The sequence below is a fragment of the Dipodomys merriami genome, unplaced genomic scaffold (genome assembly GCF_024711535.1).
Source record: "Dipodomys merriami isolate MVZ:Mamm:240054 unplaced genomic scaffold, mDipMer1.0.p SCAF_6, whole genome shotgun sequence".
In the NCBI taxonomy this organism is placed as follows: Eukaryota; Metazoa; Chordata; class Mammalia; order Rodentia; family Heteromyidae; genus Dipodomys; species Dipodomys merriami.
Window position 1 is genome coordinate 59017546 of NW_027206179.1, and position 22037 is coordinate 59039582.

A 22037-nucleotide genomic window follows, 5' to 3' on the forward strand; every position below is an offset into this window, starting at 1 on the left:
TCCTGAGGGCAGAGAACTATATCACCACACCCAGTGTCTTAGATTAGTACTTCAGTGAAATTTGGTGAAATTCATTTTGGTATGCAAGTGATAACATTTTTTTCTCTGTCTTGTTTTCCATATCCCTTTAGCCCTGATTAATATCTTTTTCATCTTACAAAGCCTTCTACATTACATCAAATTCTTTTTTCAGAATAAGTACATACAAATTAAAGTAGGAAAATGACCAACAAAATTATATAAATAAAATATTTATTGAATTAATGGAATTGTGTCTGACATTAGAAGGATTTCTAGAGAAAAATCTAAGCACAGACTTAAATTGATCTGAATAAATAAAAAAGTAAGTGTTCATAGACTGAAGAACAATCAATTTCATCATTAAGAACCTTTTATGCCCTTTTGCACAATATGTAAAGATAGTTAAACAACTGAAGTTTAAAAAGGAAAAAAATCATCTATTCAATAAAATATAGGAAGAAAAACAAAAAAAGTTTTTCAAAAAGAAATAAAAGATCCAATTAAAGTAATCTCAGCAATGAGCTTTGATATATCATAAAAGCCTTAAAATGTTAGTGTTGAAGCACTCAGTAATAGGTTTCTACTTGCATGGAAAAGTTTACTACTTGCTGCTATGAATGCTACCGGTATTATATATTTGTATAAGCTGTTGACTTCATGTATAATTGTTTGAGGCCAGCAAAATATTCCTTATGAACCTTGTTTATCATGAGGAAACATATCTGAACCATATCTGATCCATGCCACTGGACTGCATTTTCATTAGTATCTAAATATGGCCTTTCCTGTGATTTATTTTATCTAGAACTGCTTTCATACTTCTCTGTGCACCCGAAAGCCTTACAAATGGAGATTTCTCATAGAACTACTAGTCTCATGTTCCTGTGTAACAAATGAGAACACTGAAACAGTCAAATCCATATCACACTGCTAGCTAGTTGGTGGTTACCCATGTTACAGCAACAGCTACGACTTTGTTCCAGAAAGCAAGCTGGAAGCTCAGTGAGTTATCAGTTTGGCTTCGTAGATGTTTTAATTGTCTCAGTATTATTTTATTTTATTTTATTTTTTTTGGTCAGTCGTGGGGCTTGAACTCTGTTGGGCGCTGTCTCTGCACTCTTCAGCTCAAGGTGAGTGCTCTACCGCTTGAGCCACACTGTCACTTTGGTTTTCTAGTGGTTTACTGGATATAAAAGTCTCACGGACTTTCCTGCCTGGGCTGGCTTTGAACTGTGATCCTCAGACCTCAGTCTCCTGAGTAGCTAGGATTAAAGGCATGAGCCACCAGTGCCCAGCTTCAGTATTCTAAATATAATCAGAGCTTCTGAAATATCCTAAGTTTTATAATAACAATTGAGGGCTTGAAAAATCCTTAGGTAGGCTTCACATATTGTTGTTCTCTCTCTATCTTTTCAGTCATGAACTACATGACATCAGCCTGAAAAACCTCTGTTATGACAATGTAGAAATGATTCATACAGACTGGTGTGCTCAAATTATTTCTTTGCCTCTCTTCTTATCTGACCAGGGAACATCAACTCATTCTTTTGGAAACAATTCAGGTTTCAATCTGTGAAGCCATCTGGTAATAGTTAGGTAAGTTTATAACCCCCCCCCCCCACGTCCCCTTCCATGTCTTATTCTGTGTCTCTGTGTCTATCTCCCCAGTAGAGTAGTCTTTAAAGAGAATGTCTTATCTTTTATTCATCTCTGAATTCTCAGCACTCATTGTAGTATTAGACCCTTTACATAAGCAATAAATGGTGAATTGCTTAGAAGGCTGATTAGTCAGATTATATAATATCCTATAAAACTTGGATGTGGGCACTTTAGACAGAATTTTAACCAAAAATCAACATATAAATAACGAATAGAAAAGTGTTTATAGCATATGAAAAAGAACAAGCTTCTTTTAAAACATGAGGTTTTACAAATCAGTAAGAAACACTCCCAGGAAATAAATGAACAAATATGAACAGGTAGCACATAGAAAATACCAAATTCTAATACATGTAGGAGGATATATTGCCAGCTTCTAGAGTATAATATGAATTTTCTCTTTTTTCCTATTGGCACCAATTATGCCTTAAGTTTTGAACCATTACTTCTTTATTCTCACTCTACCTGTTGTAGGTAGGCTGACCTCACTACTTGACATCCAGGGAGGGACAAGTGATTCAGACTAGTCAATCAGCATATACTATTAATTTGGCCAGCCTCTATGATTGGTGCAGAAATGGGCTATTATCCAAGCTGATCCAAAGGAACTTGGGTATTAACTATCTGGGAAAGAAACTCTTTTTAGTGGTTACAAAGGCATCATTGCAGCCTCAGGGCACACCATCTGAGAATGAAGCCAATGCAGAAAATAACAGAGATTTAGCATCCTAAGACACTGGTGAGACCTTGGACCCAGTTTTCTTGAGCTGACCCAACCCTGGATTTCTCAGGGTTTAAGTTGATGTTGTTTCATGCAGTAAATATATATATATATATATATATATATATATATATATATATATATACATACACATACATATGTTTATATATGTATATATATACACACAAATGTAAAAGTGTAAAACAAAAATTATTTCTATTTACTAGACTGTAAAAATTATGTGGTTTTAAATCTTCAGAATAGCTTCAGGTGTAGGAAAATGAGATCTTTTCAATTATTGATAAGTATTTTTGTTGGGTGGCAAACTGGAGGAAAATGTGATCTGATATAGTAATTCCACTCTGAGGTATTTATAATATGGAGAGATACTGAGCACTATGAGAACATAGTGTTACTTGAAATAACATGAAATAAAAATCTGGAAATAGTTCACCATTGCATAAGGAACTGTTAATATACGTGAGATACCTATACAGCTATATATCATGCAGCTAATTAAAAACTAATTAGATAACATCCAGGGTAAATTCATCCAATAAGTATTGAGTACCTACTATGGTTTTGAAAATATTGTAGACAATACAGTTAAATAAAGAAGGTCCTTGCTTTCATGAAATGTGTATTCAAATGTGTATGTATGCATTTGATGAGAATGTGAATGTGTATAAGTGTAGAGGCAGAGACAAAAAAAATCTAAATATAAACATTTAGGTAAATAAGAAAATTTCAGAATCATGTGATCTGTTGATGATTAAAAGAGGAATGATTGGGAAACAAGGAAGATGTTCCTGAAGTTCCTTTGAGATGAAGTATGAAGACAAGAGGCAGCCAGATGTGAACTTCTAGAGTAAGAGAACAATTCAATCCAGAGGAGAACTAATATGTGTCTCTAGGGAGGGCCTGAATGACATGTTCAGTTCAAGGGACAGAAGACAGTGTGCTTGAAATACTATATAGGAAATGAAGTAGGAAAATATATAAGGCTGCATATATTAATCAGAGGACTTTGTAGTCCTATTTGATGAAAAGTTATTAGATAGAAACATAATTAGGAGAAAAATTATTAAAAGACATATTCAGTAAAAGTTACTTGTTTTAAGTGGGAGATAAACCACATCTGAGCTAGAGTTTAGAAAGTGAATTTAAGTAGATTGTGGAAAATAGTTTATAGAAGCAACACTAGTTCCATAAACTTGATCCTGTAATATTAACAAAGTTTCTCTACAATTTTTACAATAAATATGTAATACATTTTTGTTTAAATCTTCAGAGAAATGTTTTTGGAGAATATATGAAAGAATAAGTTATTGCCTCTGTAGAGTGGAAATGATAGTCTTTCCTTTCTACCTCATTTGTTCATTCAAGAATCTGGTTTATCTCTCATATAGCATTCTAGATGGCTTTTCCAATTATATTACCCAGAAGTATCTTTCATATGTGAACATTCCAACTGTAATAAAGTGTAACTGATGACAGTAGCTTTATCTTCTGGCTAGTAAACAACAGAAATCAAGTATTTTCTAATATAAATTCTTAACTATCAATTTTCATTGGCATTTGAGTTCATGACATATGTCAAAATGGTAACAGTTAAAACAAACTAAAGGACAAAATTGGAGGGAGAAAAAGATAAATCCAAAGGATGAAATATTCTACAGGATGACTGGTATTGATCTACCTCTTCAGCAAGCCAATAGATTGAGGGGAGGAGTGGGTGGTGGTAAGGGGAACTATTCAAACCTAATAGACACAAAGGACAGAAGAATCATTAGATGTACTTACTGTGTGGTCACTGACTGAATCTTACATTGAGCAACTCCATTTTTAAGGATGCAGGGGAGATACCAAAGAACACTGATTATGGACACAGTGTTAAGAGAATTATTGTAAATTTTCTTGCATATCCTGATATTTTGGTTATAAGGGAAAATGTTCTTTTTCAAACTGAAGCACTTAGGAATAAAGAATGGTAACTTCAATTTACTTTAACAATATTTCAGCAACACAAAAATGTTTGAGTATCAATAATCACAAAATCTTGTTATGAGTATTTTTCTTTGTACTTGAACATTTTCACCATAAAAACTCAACATTAAGGTGGAGTTTGAAAAATAAAATGAAATCTTTCAATTCAAACTAATTCCTTTCTATGCTGCTTATGTTTTGAATTGTTTTCAGATGATAATATGTAAAATTCTTAGCGATTTTGTGTTTCCAAACTGTGTGCAAATGTATACTCAAGTGAATTAAAATCTCCTCTTTGCAATTTCATTACTATATTAGTTTTCTTAGAACATGAGGAAACAAAGCATTAGTAAAAGGAAGTATCCTGAGAATTTTTGCTGGGTAATAGAGTATATATCTTTTTATGCTTCCTCATTGGATATATAACATGATTGACTATATTATAAAAAATGTTGCATTTTGATTAGCAAAATCTATTAGCACATTCCAGTATGTTAGTCCCACATAAGACCAAGAGATGTGGGAGTGTGGAGTATCTCACTCAGTGAATTTCTTCTACTGCTCCTACTCATATCAGACATACTGGTCCTCTGTCAGATGGTAAACAGGTTCTTTAAAAGTTGTGTATAAAACATCCAGGGAAGATGGAGGGCACCTACAAGATGAATTAGTCACTAACATTGTGGTTGTTTTTAGTATGCCCTATCTAAGTAACAAATAAATTGCAGCTCATATAACCAGTGCAATTTATCATAGAGTTGTAGGAATAAAAGTTTTAAGCATTTATTAGCATAATGACTAGCATGTAACCAGTACACACAAATGTTGGCCGATACTGTTATCACTATCTGAGTATTCCTAAGAAAATTAGTTTTATGAATCTTACTGAAAAATAAATATAAACAAGTACTATGTTAATTTTTCTATGTTCTAGATATTTTCTAAGGTTTTAGAGAAAGATAATGATAGGGCTACAAATTAGTTTTGAACAGCTCTAAATATGTAATATTCAACTTCCTTTGGAAAGGATTAAAAGGAGGCAAATTTTGGTCTGTGAGAAAGATGGCTGGTATAATACAAGTGAATGAGGCAAGCTCCTTGCCTTCCCTCAGAAGAATTCTTCTGTGAACACAAAGTCACATACTTTGCTTCCTATTGCAATTTTTTTTAAAATACTGACCCTGAGTCTTGAACTCAGGGCCTGGCACTGTACTTGAGTATTTTTTTTATAAATTTAATTTAATTTTATTTGTGAACATACTGTACAGAGGGGTTACAATTACATGGGCAGGATAATGCATACATTTCTTACCAAGCATTGCACCCTCCTCCTTTGGTTTACCCTTCACATCCCTTCCCAGCCTCCCCCCCCCCAATCCCAATCCTTCTCCTTCCTCCCCTTCCCCCCCCCCCCCACCGATGTTGTAAAGCTCGTTTTGGACATGACAACTTGTACTTCTCATTGTTGCAACAGGTCCACCTGTATCCTTAAACAACTGGTTTTTCCCCATCTCCTCCACAAGTTATACTGACATCAAATATAGTGAAAGCAGGGGTTATACTGTGGGGGAGGGATATACAAAGCAACAAAGAGATAATCTTATAAATGCGTTAGAAACACATGCATGAAAGAAAAAAACATTAAAATACATATCTAAGGGTTCATTTTCCTGACATCACATTATCTGACCTTTTCCGCTTGACTCATACATATACTAGATATTGCAAATAAGGGAAACCATGGGACCTATTTATTAGAGGCATTCTACCACTTGAGCCAGATCTCTACTTCTGGCTTTTGGGGAGTTAGTAAATTGGAGATAAGAATCTCACAGACTTTCCTGCCCAGGTTGGCTTCAAACTAAGACAGTCACATCTCAGTTTTCTGTGCAGCTAACATTAGAGGTGTCAGCCACAGCACCCTGGCCTAGAGTCTTCTTTAAAAGCTTAAAATTTTCACAGCAGGGCAAGCCACAGTGAGTATTCCTATCCCCATCCTCCTTCTTTTGGAAGAGTTGGACAAGTGGGTCAATGAGAAGGAAGAGAAAACAGGATAAAGGGATATTTTAGCAGAAGCAGACAGTCTTGGATTGGTCTGGAAGGTCTGTGTAAACCCATAAAGCTCCATGCTATGCTATTGAATGTCTCCAACGATCAAAAGTGGAGAGAGTAACAAATACACCTCAGTTGTGCTGGCTACCATAGTTTCTGGGAAGCAATCTTTTTGTTTGCACTTTCCTTGGTTCTTTTTTTCAAATAAAGGGAAAATACATGACACTGGGCAAACTAAAAGGGACTAAATTTTTAGGATATTTTCTTATTCTTACTGTCATTCTATCTCCAATGCCAAGCACAGAGTAGCTTGGCAATTAATATCTGTGAATTAAAATAATGAATGAATGAATAAAATGATTAATTTAAATAAATGATTACTCAATGAGTTTAAAACAGTATACAAAAACTACCTCTCATATCGTTTCTTGAAAATAGTACTTCTTCACCACTGTCACATAGACAAGCCTAACAAACACAATTTTTAGTATACTGTGGGTTCCATATTGAGACAGCTAACACTTACTTAGACAAATATTTCAAATTTAGCAATCAATTTTTAGAGTAATATCACATAGTTAAATTTACTCATTCATATTTTTATAGCTTAATAGTTTTATACCATCATAATCAAATACTGACACACTTTGTAGTTTTTTTCTACAGTTTATATTTGTTATTGAAAACAAAACATCTGGTAAAGTACATAATAAAGTAAATAGAATTATATTAATTTTGTAGATTATTACTTGTGGTGAAAAAGATTAATAACCCCAAAAACTTATCCTTGATTTCTGAGTTGTATATTCCCTAAGTTACCATGGTGTATAGACATTTGGCAGAATCAAGGGTGGACTCTGAAGAGTTTCACACTTCAGTGCCTTCATTTGCATTATCACATTTCAAAGCCTTAAGGCATTATCACTTCCTTTTTTAAGTGGCATAATAATTTGGGAAAGTGGTTATGCTTATCATCATCTGTCAGTCAAACAACTCCTGTGTTAACAAAATATATTTTTCCACTCAATGAATGTGTGTGTATATGTGTGTGTGTGTGTTTGTGTGTGTGTGTGTGTGTGTGTGTGTGATATCTTATACTCTTGTCAATATTAGCAGGACTTGGTTTTGTGATGGAATGATTTCATTTATCAGAGGGCATGACTGGTAAATAGGAAAATTCCATTTACACTTTAGTAAGCAGAGCCTGTACTTCATGTCAAACTCATGTAACCACTATAATTTAAGGGTCAAGTTTCCATGAGTTTATGTAAATAAATGAAATACTAACACATCTCATGTTTTAAGATGAATTTCAGTCCAACAGCTCATCTCCATAGGGAATATCTGTATAAAGGTGTGGCGGGGGAGGGGTAGAAGCTCTACATCTACTGTTGCTTAGTACTGAAATTATACCTCAGTGTTAAATTACTTAATTTGCTGTCGATTGTGTCAAAAAAATATAGCCTATCACCTGTATGTATAATAAGTAAAACTTGAACCTGTGATATCAAATAAAATGGAAGAACTAATACATTTTACTGGTAAAAACTTTCTTGTTCCTGTGATCTTCAATTGTTCAATAAAAGAAAACATAAGAAAATTATATATGCTAAATAGAAGAAGAGTAAAATATTATAAATATAAAACATTTCAGTTTAAATAAATGTACATATTATGTTCTAATAAAAATTTAGTCAAATGTCAGTGTTTTGATAATTTGACAATTTAAGGAGATGGTAAAACAGTTACTTGCCTGAAATAGTTTATTGAATGATATTGCTTTTGACTTTACTAAATTAAATCAATTGAATCAAATATGACTTCACTGTGTTTTTCCTGATAGTGATGCTTATAAAAATTTGCTGTGTAGCTCCGATTCCCTGAACACCACTGTGGCTAAGGCACCTCATTAAGTGCTATATCTACATTAGTATGTGTACTTCTTTCAAAACCCGTTACGCATGTATTATCATGTTCATTTTACAGAAGAGGACACTAAGGTTCTGAGAGCCCAGAAAACCTGCATTAATTTATACAATATGGGACAGAGAAAAAATTGAGCAAATTCCACATTACATCATGTCCATTTACAGTCTCTCTGGTTTTGAATTCTCAATTCAAATATAAAGAAAGAAATATGTACAAAGAAAGAAAAATAGAAAGAGTTTGGTAATTCCAGGGTTAACCATTCAAAGTTAGAAGAACAAACACTCCAAAGATTCAATTTCCTACGTGAGAAATGAGTGCTATGGACCTGGCTGTAGTGTGAACTTAGCAAAGGCAAGAAAGCCAGCTCAAGCTCACATTATCATCCGGTCCCTGCCATCAGTGCATGAGGCAAAGTATGTTCCATCGAGAAATTACTCTTTATTTACTATGCTTCTCATGTGATGCTTTATTTCTCCAAAATTCTATAAAATTAATAAGTTAATCTTTTTTAAAAATATGTTCTTGTTACATATTAGATGCTGCTTTTAAAAAGCAAACCAAGTATTTGTCATACTGTTAGAATGTTTTGGGGAAATGTGTAGATGTACATGTAATAGTGGAATTATGAGGTTGGATCAGATATGGGAAATATATTTCATTAGTTCATGGAATTGTGTAACTCTTACTTGCTTCTTCCATGAAGCCATCCATGTTTACCTAAGAGATAGCTTTTTCCTTTGCACTAAGGGTGAATTCAGGTCATGTGAGACTTAGTTTTCTGCAATTTATATGAGAGGAGTTTTGGTATACTTTGGACCCAAAATATCTTCCAAAGATTCAAGTGTTAAAGGGTTACTTCTTAGCCTATAGTGATGAAACCTGGAAAAAGAAAGTACTGAGGGAGTACATACTTGAAAAGGATGCTACAACCACAAAACTCTTGTTTTTCAGAAAGACAGAAAACGTCTTCCATCTCATTGATGTTGCTTAACAGGGATGAGGTATGCTCTTGGAAAAGGGATAAAGAAGTCCATCATTTCCATTGTTTTAGAACCCATGTGGGGTCCCACAAAGTGTAGTAGCTCATGGTCAAAGGAAATTTGGTTTTCTGTTCCCAAGATGAAAAGGAGTTAGTTGATGGTCAACTAGCTTCCCAGATACCACAAGGTGCTCCTGAAATGTATTATGCGACCACAAGCCTAAAGAGACATTGCCAAGCAACTAGACTAGAATCATGAGCCAAATTAAACCACTTCCTTAATTATTTTGTCAGGTATTTTTCAGACAGTAATGGACTGAAATGGGTTCTTAAAGAAAATGAACATATAACTATGTTCATAAAATTAAGGGCAAAGTTTAGGGGAAAACCTTGGAAACTGAGGGATTCTAAGGATTAAGCTTCATTAGTTTCATGGTAAATTTAGCTCAGACTCCACTGAATATTCATACATTATAAGGATACACATGCCGTAAGCAAAATTTCCAGCCTATTGTTTTCTCCTAAACAATAATATTCTTGAGGGCTAGGACTGTACCTAAAGATCTCTTGCTACCTTGAAAAGCTTCTTTTGTGTAATAGCTACTCATAAACAGGTGTGTATTCATTTGCTAGTTGCTTAATCATATATATCATAAAGAAAAAAATCAGATATATTTTATTTGACACTTTATAATAGAAAGTTTATTTATTGACCATCGAATAGCTCCCTTTCCTTTGGAAACAGGAAATCAAATTTCCTATTTCTTATAAACCACTGTCCTTGGACAGGTAGGATTCTCTGAGTTTACCTCTAGCTCCAAACACAGAAATGCCAAGCTTATACATTGCCTATTACTCTTAAGCAACACCAGTGAGATAGAAGACATTTTCTGTGTTTTCTGAGACTAATTTGTTATATTCTATGAGAACTACATGGACCTTTTCAGAAGGAAAGAGAAAGTTGAAAGCTATTGTAGGCTATTCAGCCAAAGGTAAGTGTAAAGGAATGCAGCAAACAATGGTAAAATAAGGTTTTTAGTGGTATTATCAGAACACTAAAACTTTGCTGAAAAGACAAAACTTTATATATGTCTTTTGGTTTGAACCAATTTGAGGCTGGGAATGTGGCTTATGCATGAATCCCTGGGTTCAATTTCTTGGTACCATATACATAAAAAAATGAATAAAGTTAAAAGAAAATATTGTTAAAAAAACAAAAAACCCACACTTTAAGAACTGGATTATCTGAAACTTTAATTTGAAAGTTTTTTGATAAAACATAGAAGTTTATGAAGCCAGTATAATGTAAAATAGTGGTACAAATAAAAAAAATTATTCAGTATTTTTTGGCTGTATACTTTATAACATTTTAATTTCTATACTACACAGAACATGAAATTATTTGGGGCCACAATTATTTACTGAACCAAATTCTAGAATTTTGCGCTGCTAGGAATTATTACTTGGATTAAGACTCCTATTTTTTGCTTAGAAAATACTTTTTCTGTTAGGAATATTTTAGAATGTTCCTGGTTAATAATACTGAATTAGTCTAATTGTTCCTTGAAGTTGTGAAAAGTAACAAATTCTCCATGAAAACCTCCATTTGTAGCACTAACTAAACCTGCAAGAAATTCAGGTGCTGTCCTTCATCACAGTCATATTGTACTAGTGTAGGTTTTTTTCTAATTATTTTATTATAGTTCAAATGTCATTTTCCCATTAGGCATATAATAAGATATATTTTCATGTGTTAAAATCTTGTTTATTAATGGCTTTTACACAGGACAGACTTGGGTTTCTAGACCATTTGTAAGAATTTCCTATTAAGATATTCAATGAAGCATGGGAACAATGCAAGAGTAATTTATTAACATATCAAGAGGTTTTAATTTGCTAACATTTTCCTATCATGTTACTGTGACAGACTAGAAAGAACAAATCGCTAAAGCATGGAAAACAGTAGAATTGGAAGAAAAAGCTATCTATCTTTTTAAAGAGCTCATGAGCTCAACTGTTCACAACATGAGGAATTCATGCTTGCAAAAGTACAGTCTGATTCATACTGCCTAATTTATTAGGCTTTGTTTATCTCTACTATTTTTTTTAACACTATAGACAGTTGGAACAATACATGTAAGTCACAAAAGGAAAGGCTTTTCCAAAAGAAATATAGATGAAATATATCAGCTTAAGAAACTTGAAGAAGGTTTGTGTCTTCCACTTATATTAGAAACAGTGACTTCTTCGTTTAATTCATCTTTCCCTTTCTACATGGATAAACTAAATGTCTTTTACTACTAGCAAATATTTTACCAGATGTCTCAGCAGTCCACATTAATCATAATGTATCTGTCCACATGTCAGAGTAGTTGAGTATGTACTTCCAAGTGTGGTACAGTCCCCACTACAGCCATATTAACACACTGGCCTCATGCTTCTGTTAACTGAGTTCTCATCTTTGCTCAGGAATCAACCTCTGGCAAGAGACTGTGACTATGTTTTAGTCACATATTTAATTCATGTGATTTTTTTCTACCTAGTACAGAAATCTATCTTCTGAACCTATAGGTAGTGAGTGCATGATAAATATCTGATGACTTACTGAAAAAATAAATAAAAAATTAATGGGGGAAAGAAAGAAAATCTTGTCTCTAAGTTTCCTTATGATAGCTCAGTTGGATTTCAACGAAAAAAGACATCCTTCCTTGTTTGAAAAAGAATCTTAAACCGCTGTAGTAATAATCAGCTTATGAGGTTTAATACAATTTATCATATTTAATATACAATGCCTGTTTGATTAATGTTAAACAGAATATGTACAAATAAATAACTATTTTAACAGTTTTCATTCTTGGAGGTTTAATACAATTTATCATATTTAATATACAATACCTGTTTGATTAATGTTAAACAGAATATGTACAAATAAATAACTATTTTAACAGTTTTCATTCTTGCATCAATAGTTTAATTTGGTTTCGTTTTACACCATTTGCACCTAACCTTTAGAAAGTCATGCCCCAAATTCATATAACTGACTACAATACTGAAGATTACTAATTACAATATGGCTATAATAGTAGAAATTTATCATTTATCATTTGAAGACATTTTTTAAGTACATGGCCTATTTCAATGATTCAGAAATATCTTAACAATACATACTACACATACAAACACTAATTAATAATTAATAATGATGCAATGCACTATTCAAAGTTCTTTATACTTACTTTCTCATTGTTCCTCACAACAATCCTATTATTATTGTCCCCATTACACAGGCCAGGAAGTAAGTAATCTACAGCTAATAAGTAGCAGAATTAGGATTTCAATCCATGCAGCCTAGCTCCAGAGTTCTAGCTCCTAACCACTATTTATTGTCTCTCTGTATATCTCTCTATAAAATATAATACCTTATTTAATTTTGTGGCAACTGATCTTATTAGTTTGATAATAGGAGGGGAGGCCTCATAATTACAATGCTTCTGTTTACCTAATCCCTAATGGTTATTTGTAACATGGTAATGATTGGAGTTTTTGTTCACTGGAATCCCATTAAAAAAAAGTATTGTATTTGCAAACATACTAGGTTTCAGTTGCATCTGTCTGATGCTTTAAGATGCTACTAAACTCGTTTCTTGGATCCTTTTTATCATCCGTAAGTGTCACAACTATAATTGCCAATGACCTAGATAAGTATAATTTGATAAGGGAAGTCATGGAAAAATAGGTAAACAACCTTCAAAACTGGGCTAAGAAATATTCTATTTTTTAAAAATAGTAATAAATTATAATTGGTGCAATGTTTCTATGTATCAAGTACTATTTTATATTCTTTAAATGTACATGCCACTTGAACTTAACAACTATTTGGTCATAGGATACCATCATTCTCTAATTACAAATGAACAAACAGTAAGCAGCTTGAGGCCACACAGCTAATAAAGTGGATACAAATCTTCAGTCTGGGTAGGTCTAGCTTTCAAAGCAAGATAAGAAGCGAAGAAGATGTGCTGTTAAGAGCCACCTGTGGCATGAAATTTAAATTGGGTACAATGATGTTTCTCTAATTTAGATGTTTTATAACAGCCCAGGCCATGAGCTAAGTAAGCATGCTCCCACAAAATCAAGTGTACACATATACTTTTTAACCTTCTCTGGATTGCTAAACTAGACAATCAAGTTTGACAGAAAAGAGATGATTTCAAAAGAGATGATTTATGGCTAAGGCACATAAAATTTAGTATTGGGCTTAGGCCATAAAACATTATATATTAAATACTATAACATACATTCATCCAAACACACACATATATCTTTATAATATAATATATATACACATACACAATAAAATTTTTGAGTTTATATCTCAGAAACATGACTCATCATATTAGCTATAAGGTATTAAGGCTATTAAGCACCTTCTTGGAGTTATTTTTTATTTCTTCATTGCATTTCAAATAGTTTAATACCCTACTTAAATTTCCTCTTGAAAAATGACATAAAGTAACCCAAAATTTGCTTTGTAATTTTTATTCCCATTAAATCTTTTTCTTGCCATTTTAGGGCATATATTCTTTCTGTGTTTAAACAGACCCTTTATCCTTTTCAGTAGTAAGTTCTCTTTGACACTGATTTGTGTGTGTGTGTGTGTGTGTGTGTGTGTGTGTGTGTGTGTGTGTGTGTGTGTGTGCCCATTGCAAGGTCTTGAGCTTGGTACTAATGTGTTGTCCCTTAGTTTTTTTCACTCAAGGTGGGTGCTCTACCATTTGGATCATAGCTCTACTTCTAGCCTTTAATTGGAGATAAGAGTGTCACATGACTTTCTTACCCAGGCTAGCTTCAAACCTTGATGCTCAGATCTCAGATTCTTGAGTAGCAAGAATTAAAGGCATGAGCCATCAGCAACTGGCTATATATGTATATTTTTAACATGCATTATTGTCTGGAAAATGTATCTCAGCAATAATTGGTCATTATAATTTTATTACTTTCAGATTTGTTACCATGCCATTTAAATCCTGCAGTATCTGAACAATCTCTTCCTATATCTGCTCTTTCCTAAACATTCATTTAATTTTGCCCATAATAGCAGTAATCTGCCCTTTTGTTGTGTTTTTTGGGGGTGGTTTTAAGTGATGACTATAAAAGAAATTGACTATAAAAGCAGGAGAGACAATTCAGTTTACTTATCAACATTAATTGGAATTATGCACTAGTAGAAATCCTTTAGATTGCAACCTCTATAGGATATAAACTTCTATGTACTTAAAAGTTACCTTTGAGAGATCTCTGAAGTTTCCTGGAAGTGTCAGGTCCAGTTCTTCTGATTCATAATTTGTTAAGACCCATGGAAACACAGGATATTGGTTTAGATCATTATATGTCCGCCCTTGTAAACAACAAATAAAAATTAGAATATGATAATTACTTATGAAGTCATTAATCTTCTTGTAATAGATAAAGAAACTATTAAATTTCAGAAGAAAAGTAACTCTTTTACTTACTGAACTATGTCTGTGTTTAATTAAAAACATTCTGCTAATTATGCATTTAAAATGAGGTCCTGTAATAATTTAAAAATAATACCTAGAATTACTATACATAAGACTGATATATATACATACTGCTGGTTGGCCATCATTCTCTTCCTTTTGGGCTAGCTTCTTTTATAAATAGTTCTGGCATAGATTTAGTTCCTATGTATATAGTTCCTATGGGCAGAGATGATATGCCTCAGGTAGAGATTTTCAGGGTTGTTTGAGTTTGTCTGTTTATTTTTAATGGAATCATTTAAATATTCCAAGAAGGATACAGAGACATGCAAGTTGAGAAAGCACAATATTGCCCTCCTAATTTACTGGAAGAACATATGATCAAATGAAATTAAGAAAATCTAAGATGGGCGCCAGGGGCTCATACCTGTAATCCTAGCTACTCAGGAAGCTGAAATCTGAGGATCATGGTTCAAAACCAGCCTAGGCAGCAAAGTCCATGAAACTCTTATCTCCGATAAACTACTCAGAAAAAGCCAGAAGTGGCACTGTGTTGTGGCTAATTTAGTAGAGCACTAGCTTTGAGCAAAAGGACAGCTCCCAGGCCCAGACCTCAAGCCACAGGACCAGAAAAAAAAATCCAAACTTAAAGGATCTAGACAAAACTTAATCATGTGTCATATGTAACTTTATAAATGTTCATTCCAAATCACAGAAAACAGCCTTTTCCCTATCATTTAGTCATATGTATTTCATTCAGTAAGTCTTGATACACATATTATAGGTCCAGTAGTGCAACATATGCAGGCATTATTATGTTCATTATTAGGAAATGGCACTAAATAATACATACGCTAACAGCAATTGGTAAATATATATATATATATATATATATATATATAATACAGAATTATTTTAACATCTCATTGGGTAATAATATTATCTGATATCAAATCATTCATTTTGCATCTAAACTACATGCTGTTTGAAATATGTTAGCTGAGTTGAGTGGGTTATACCTAGAGGGAACTGATGAAAAGCATTACTGCTGCTTCCTCTTGGTATTTACTGAGATGAAGTCACAGCCTCTTCAGGAGTCTAATCTGGATGTAGGGTCTGACTTGTTTTTACCTTTCAAAATCTTTTTATATTGGTGCATATGATCAATCATAAAATATTTGTTGATGGAATAAATAGGTGTGTGTGTGTGTGTGTGTGTGTGTGTGTGTGTGTGTGTGCATCAAAGCTTGAATAAAATGAGCTAAATTTTAAAAGGTAAACAAACTAAGTCAAACAAGGAAAAACTTCTGAACATTCTTTTATGGGATGAGGACTTTTACAAAAGCATAGAAGTATAAATGAGAGAGGACTGTGTATGTGGAACTAGAATGTTTGCAGCTACTCAGACAAACCAATATATGGACTTGTTTTAAGTTTATGAAACTCTCATTTAAATTATAATCTTATAATAATCTTAATAAACATAAATTACATGAAAAACTAATTTTAATAAAAATTTCCACTTTTGTTTTGCAACATGGTCAGCCTATATATATTTAATAAGATTTTAATACTACAGGAAAGAAAAACATGAGTGGGGGTACTTTGTAATTTTTTTACTCTAAATTTGAGTTAATTAGCATAATCCCTTCATTTTACTGAAGATCTTGTGAAATAAAGAAAAAATTAGTTTACTGTAAGAGAACAATTCCAAAGTAATCTCTATCAAGTTCTGGATATTTATTTGCCAATTCTTTCTGTTTGTAGTTGTTGTTTTTGAAGACAGTTTAAATTTAATAAATGTACTATACTGTAATTGGTAGAGTTCTTTCCTTAAAAGCAGGATATATTTTACATAGGTTATGCTAACTCTGCTTACGCACATTTATCTTAGAGGATGAATATTAAATATTGGAAGCCTGTGACACTAATCTACTCAAACAATAAGAATGAAGCAGAGTAAATGAGATCTCAGAAACACTGGATATGTTTCTTCATTTAAAAAAAAACTTTTTAATTAAACCATCCAATTTAATGTTTTTATATGGCACTTTAGTTTTGAAGGTAAAATGATCTAGAGACAGCTGACAAAGAAATTATAACTGCAATTCCTTGGTGAAAATGTTAATGACAGCAAAATATTGTTTAATTAGATGATTGCAGCATCTGGATTAACACGCTTTAAGAGCGATGTTCCTGGGCTTGTCGGCTTCTTCACACTTTACAGACATTTTGTCATCTCTAGGTCATTAGGAAAGAATTTTTAATGATTTTTCTAGAAGCAAGCAGTTCAAGTTACATCTAATTAGATGACAATAATAAGCCCAACACATGCAGAAGCTAAATATATACATAATTAACCAGGGAGGGCTTGTTCATCACAGAGTAAAAAAGTGGAAAATGCTAAACAGGAGAAAAAGGATGGGGTTGGGGAAGTTATGCTGAATTCATTAGCTAATCATATAAAAAAAAGCAACTCAAAAACTCTCAAGTTGAACTGAATCATTTGCACAAAAGTATGTTAGCAATCATTTTTTTTAACGTTAAGGATGTCAGATTTGAACATCTTTTTCTTAGTATTTTTTAATAAGGTATAAAATGAAGCACAGGTTGTATCTTTCAGAACACAATGAACAGAAATCTAGTCTGGAAATAGAGGTTGAAATGGTATTTTTAGTTGACTCTAATCATAATTAAAATTCTTTCAGTCTTCCAAAATTTAGTGTTTCCTGAAAAAAAAATCTCTCAAGTGTTTCAAAAACAGTTAAATAATTTTTGCTAAGACAGACTCACATGCAGATTTTCTTTTTAATTCAAGCCTTAAAAGAATATTTAATGAAGTGAAACTGAGTGTATGGGTGCATGCCTGTAATGCCAATACTTCAGAGGTTGAGACACACACAGATATATGTATGCATACAAATATACACACACAGACATGTGTATAGGTATAGAGGTATGCGTGTATATATACATACATACATACATATCTATGTATGTATGTGTAAATACATGTAACACATGGGCATCTGAAAAGCCCATACAATGCTTCAATACCAAGACATTACTGCCAAAATGCTTTATAGAGTCTCCTTCCTTTTATTTTTTCTGCCTGCCATGATTGAACTCAGGGCCTACTCGTGCTTCTTTTGCTCAAGACTAGCACTCTACCACCTGAACCACAGCTCCACTTCCAGCTTTTTTTTTTTGAGTAGTTTATTGAAGATAAGAGTCCTATGGGCTTTCCTGTCTGTGCTTGTTTCAAACTGTGATCCTCAGATCTCAGCCTCCTGAGTAGCTAGGATTACAGGTATGGGCCTCTGGCAGCAGGTTATAGTCTCATTTTTTTTAAATGCACATAGAAAGGAGAAAAATATGACAGTCAAATATAAGAGACATTAAGAAAGAAGTAGAGAGCAAGAAATAGGTCATAAAATATACTTCATATTTGACTTTAAAATAGTATTTTTGTTGTTGTTTGTGGGTCTTGAACTCTGGGTCTGAGCACTGTCCTGAGCTTTTCAGCTCAAGAAGAACACCCTACCACTTGAGCCACAGTGCCACAGTGGTTAATTAGAGATAAGAGTCTCATGGATGTTCCTGCTTGGGCTGACTTTGAACTGTGATCCTCAGATCTCAGCCTCCTGAGTAGTGAGGATTACACATGTGAGCCACTGACGCCCGGCAAAACAGTATTTTTAGGAAAAAAATAACCTGAGAATGTTTGATAGTAACTAAAATATTTATAGGAACTGTAATTAATAAACTTATCTTTATATGCATTTTTAACAGAATATAGGTACAGTGCAGCACAATGGTATAATCATTAAGTGGGAATATGTTAGGAATAAAAATTCCAGAGTCTGTACCAAGTTAAAACTTCTTGGGTGAGGCTTAACCTTCTCTGTTTCAAAAAGCCTGATTGCAATGTGGTAAAATCTGAGAACTATTTGGCCCAGTAGATGCATACTTGAGCAAGTAATGGGAGTGTTGTTGCTGGTGGCATTAAGCTAAGTCCCTCTCTAAGATCCCTTTCATCAGCATATCTCCTTTCTAGGAGTCACTTCAATGGCTGCAGAGCAAAGGTAATAAAGGCCTGGCCCACTTGCTTCACTGCAAGACAACTCAGAATGGTTATAAAGTCAGCTTCAGGTTCCCAGCTCCGCTCAGAAATCCGTGGAATTTTTTATTTTAACGACATTGGAGCTTAAATTCTACCTCGTTCTTTCTTGCTCTCCCAACGTGGTGATCTCAAAGGTCCTCACCATAAAATTTTCTTTGCTAATTTCTGTTCAAAATCTGTTTAGATCTAAGTGAGGGTCTACATCAAATTCAATAATTCTAGGCCCCTCTAGCAAAATGTCATGATAGTAAATAAACTTCAAAGGATCTTCTGATGAAAAGAAAAGAAAGTAAAACTGTTTTGAATCATTTGCTGTTTAGGTTTTAGAGCATCTACTAGACAAAGGCTTTGGCTGGAGGTGAAATGGAAAGGCTCCAAGAATATCCTGGAGCAGTGGGGGCAGTGTACACTCAAAACTGAATCTGACTGTGTCACTTGTTAGCTCTGAATCTTGGAACAGTTATTTAATTTCCCTGTACCTCCTTTGCTCACTAGGGATAAGAGCGGAACTTAAATTTTGGGGCTGTGGAAATTAAATGAGTAAAGAAACATAAGCCTGAAGAACAATGTTTGGCATATGTTACACATTTCAATAAACATTAACTACTAGTTATATCTTCCTGAATTTTGATATCAACAATTACAGAGGTGTTCCAAATTAAATAATGAAAAAGAAACAATAAAAATACTTTTGACTCTTGATATTTTGATATCAGAAATCATATCTTGATACCAACAATTATTAAATAAATGTTTTAAAAGAGCTATGACAAGATCCAAACCAACTATTCTCTAGCTTTGGACTATCTAGCACATTAAATATCATAGAAATAATCTTTGTCAAAAACAATACTGATATCCTCTCTAGAATGATAAATTTTAAGTTTTAATCAATTACATTAAATATTTATTGAACAATAACTGTATCTCTGAAACTGTGTAAATGAAACAATGGGAAAGAATTTGTCAGCAAAAGTGATACTGGCACACTTGTTTTCAGAGTGTCTTTATTTTTGTATCTTCAGAGAACTCTGAGAGTTGTCTGAAGATACAAATGATACACATATTTTCTACAATTCATAGCAACAGACAATTCATATTGCTTTCCCAATGCTTAGTATTGGTATTAGTGACCTTCATGTTGATGCTTAAGTATAAACTGGTAGTTTAGGATGATGTCAAGGGAAGAATTAATAGTAATATAGTCAGGAGAGCACTTCAGGATGTTCATATACATAACTTTTCCCAACTGTCATTCTACTTATAAATGCTGTTTTTGTCAGGATAATCACTAATGTCTGACAAAACTATCAAGGAGTTAGCTTAACGCTCATCTTTTCTATGAACCTTCAGTAGTCCACCTCATACTGACCTTTCAGGTTTCTAAACTTTCATTAAATCTAGCAGCACTTAAATATATTCTTCACTATCTTTTCATGCAACTTTTTCCAGTCAGTATGTTTAGCTAGATAGAGCAATAGTACTCAAGTTCATTGCATCACTATCACCTAGAGGCTGGCTGAGAGGCAGGCTGCTGGACTACAGCTTCGGATCCAGTGGGTATAAGGAAGACTTGCAGAATCTACAGCTCTAAAGGTCCTTAAGTGGTACTGATGCCAATGATGAACTCTTGGAGAAGCATTAAACTAGTGAAGAGTACAGTGACTTTAACTTTTTTGGTTAATAACATCATATATATTGTCATTCATTTCAATCTTTTGGTCATCCATACTGCCATTTTTCTTTTTTTTTGGTCGGTTGTGGGGCTTGAAATCTGGGCTTGGGCGCTGTTCCTGTGCTCTTCAGTTCAAGGCGAGTGCTCTACCACTTGAACCACAACACCACTTCTGGTTTTCTAGTGGTTTTTATTGGAAATGAGAGTCTCACGGACTTTCCTGCCCAGGCTGGCTTTGAACCGCGATCCTCAGATCTCAGCCTCCTGAGTAGTTAGGATTACAGGCGTGAGCCACCGGCGCTCAGCTTCTGCCATTATTCTTATCTAACTTTACCCCCTTGTTTTCTCCCCCCACACCCCTTGGAATGCCTTCTGATTGCCTTCTAAGTTCTTCTTGCTTATATTTCAGTTCCCAATTTAAAGGTCACATATGAGAGAATTTCCTGCTCTTTTAGTTCAAAGTAATGGCTTCTAGATCTGTGACTCCCAAACGGCTTCATTTGCACTCCCATTATAAATATTCTGATTTATTGGAATACTGGTGTACATGTATAGTATGATCTCTTCAGAGACAAAAAGCATCCTTTATTTGCTTTAATAGTTGCAATGCAAAACACAGTAAATTATTTACTGGAATGAGCAAACTGATGTCAATTTACATTTCTGTAATATTCTTCTTATAGCTCTAATTATAAGCTATTATAATTCCAATTCATATCACACATAATTATCATTTTAATTTTCTTAAAATTCCACATTGCATTCCTTCAAAACTATATTGACTCATAAAAGCCTGTTTATAATCTGGCTCCTAATAGCTCACATATTATCTGTTATTCTCTGCTCCACTCAAAATATGATGCTCTTTGCTCTATCATTCATTTCTTCCCTAACACACTTTCCTCTCTTCTGTTTAGCATTTGCAGAATTCACTGTTCATAGCACTTATTCAAGCCTTAATATCAGCTGTCTTAAACTGCCAGTATGGGGATTTGAATATAGAACTTCAAGCTCATTGCCCTTTTTGCTCATGATTAACCACCTCAAAACTGGTAATTATTCTGTGGCTCAAAGTGGTAAAGAGCTAGCCTTGAGCAAAAGGGTCAGGGACAGCACCCAAGCGCTGAGTTCAAGCCCCATGACTGACAAAAAAAAAAAAAAAGAAAGAAAGAAAAAGAAAAAAAGAGAAAGAAAAAGCTCCATCTAGAGAGTAAAGAGCATCTCATCTTAGAACAGCAGGATCTTTTCATATAAATGGAATGGAAACTGAACTGAAAGAAAGGTATATTATTCTACTCTCCAGTTTTAATCCAACAGCTCTATGAAACTAGCACTGGCAAGAGAAAACAACAACAACAAAACAAACAAACAAAAACTCAAGTAATGGCAGG

The 22037-nt window shown here is 33.6% G+C and overlaps 1 protein-coding gene across 3 annotated transcripts in view; it reads right to left on the bottom strand.

The window, feature by feature from the left end:
- Positions 1–22037, bottom strand: part of Nbea (neurobeachin) — a 536577-nt gene that overhangs the window by 86245 nt on the left and 428295 nt on the right. For all 3 annotated transcript variants that reach the window (XM_070002976.1, XM_070002975.1, XM_070002977.1), the window contains one exon: positions 14633–14745. In XM_070002976.1, the coding sequence (XP_069859077.1) occupies positions 14633–14745 (113 nt within the window). The remainder of the gene's footprint in view (positions 1–14632; positions 14746–22037) is intronic.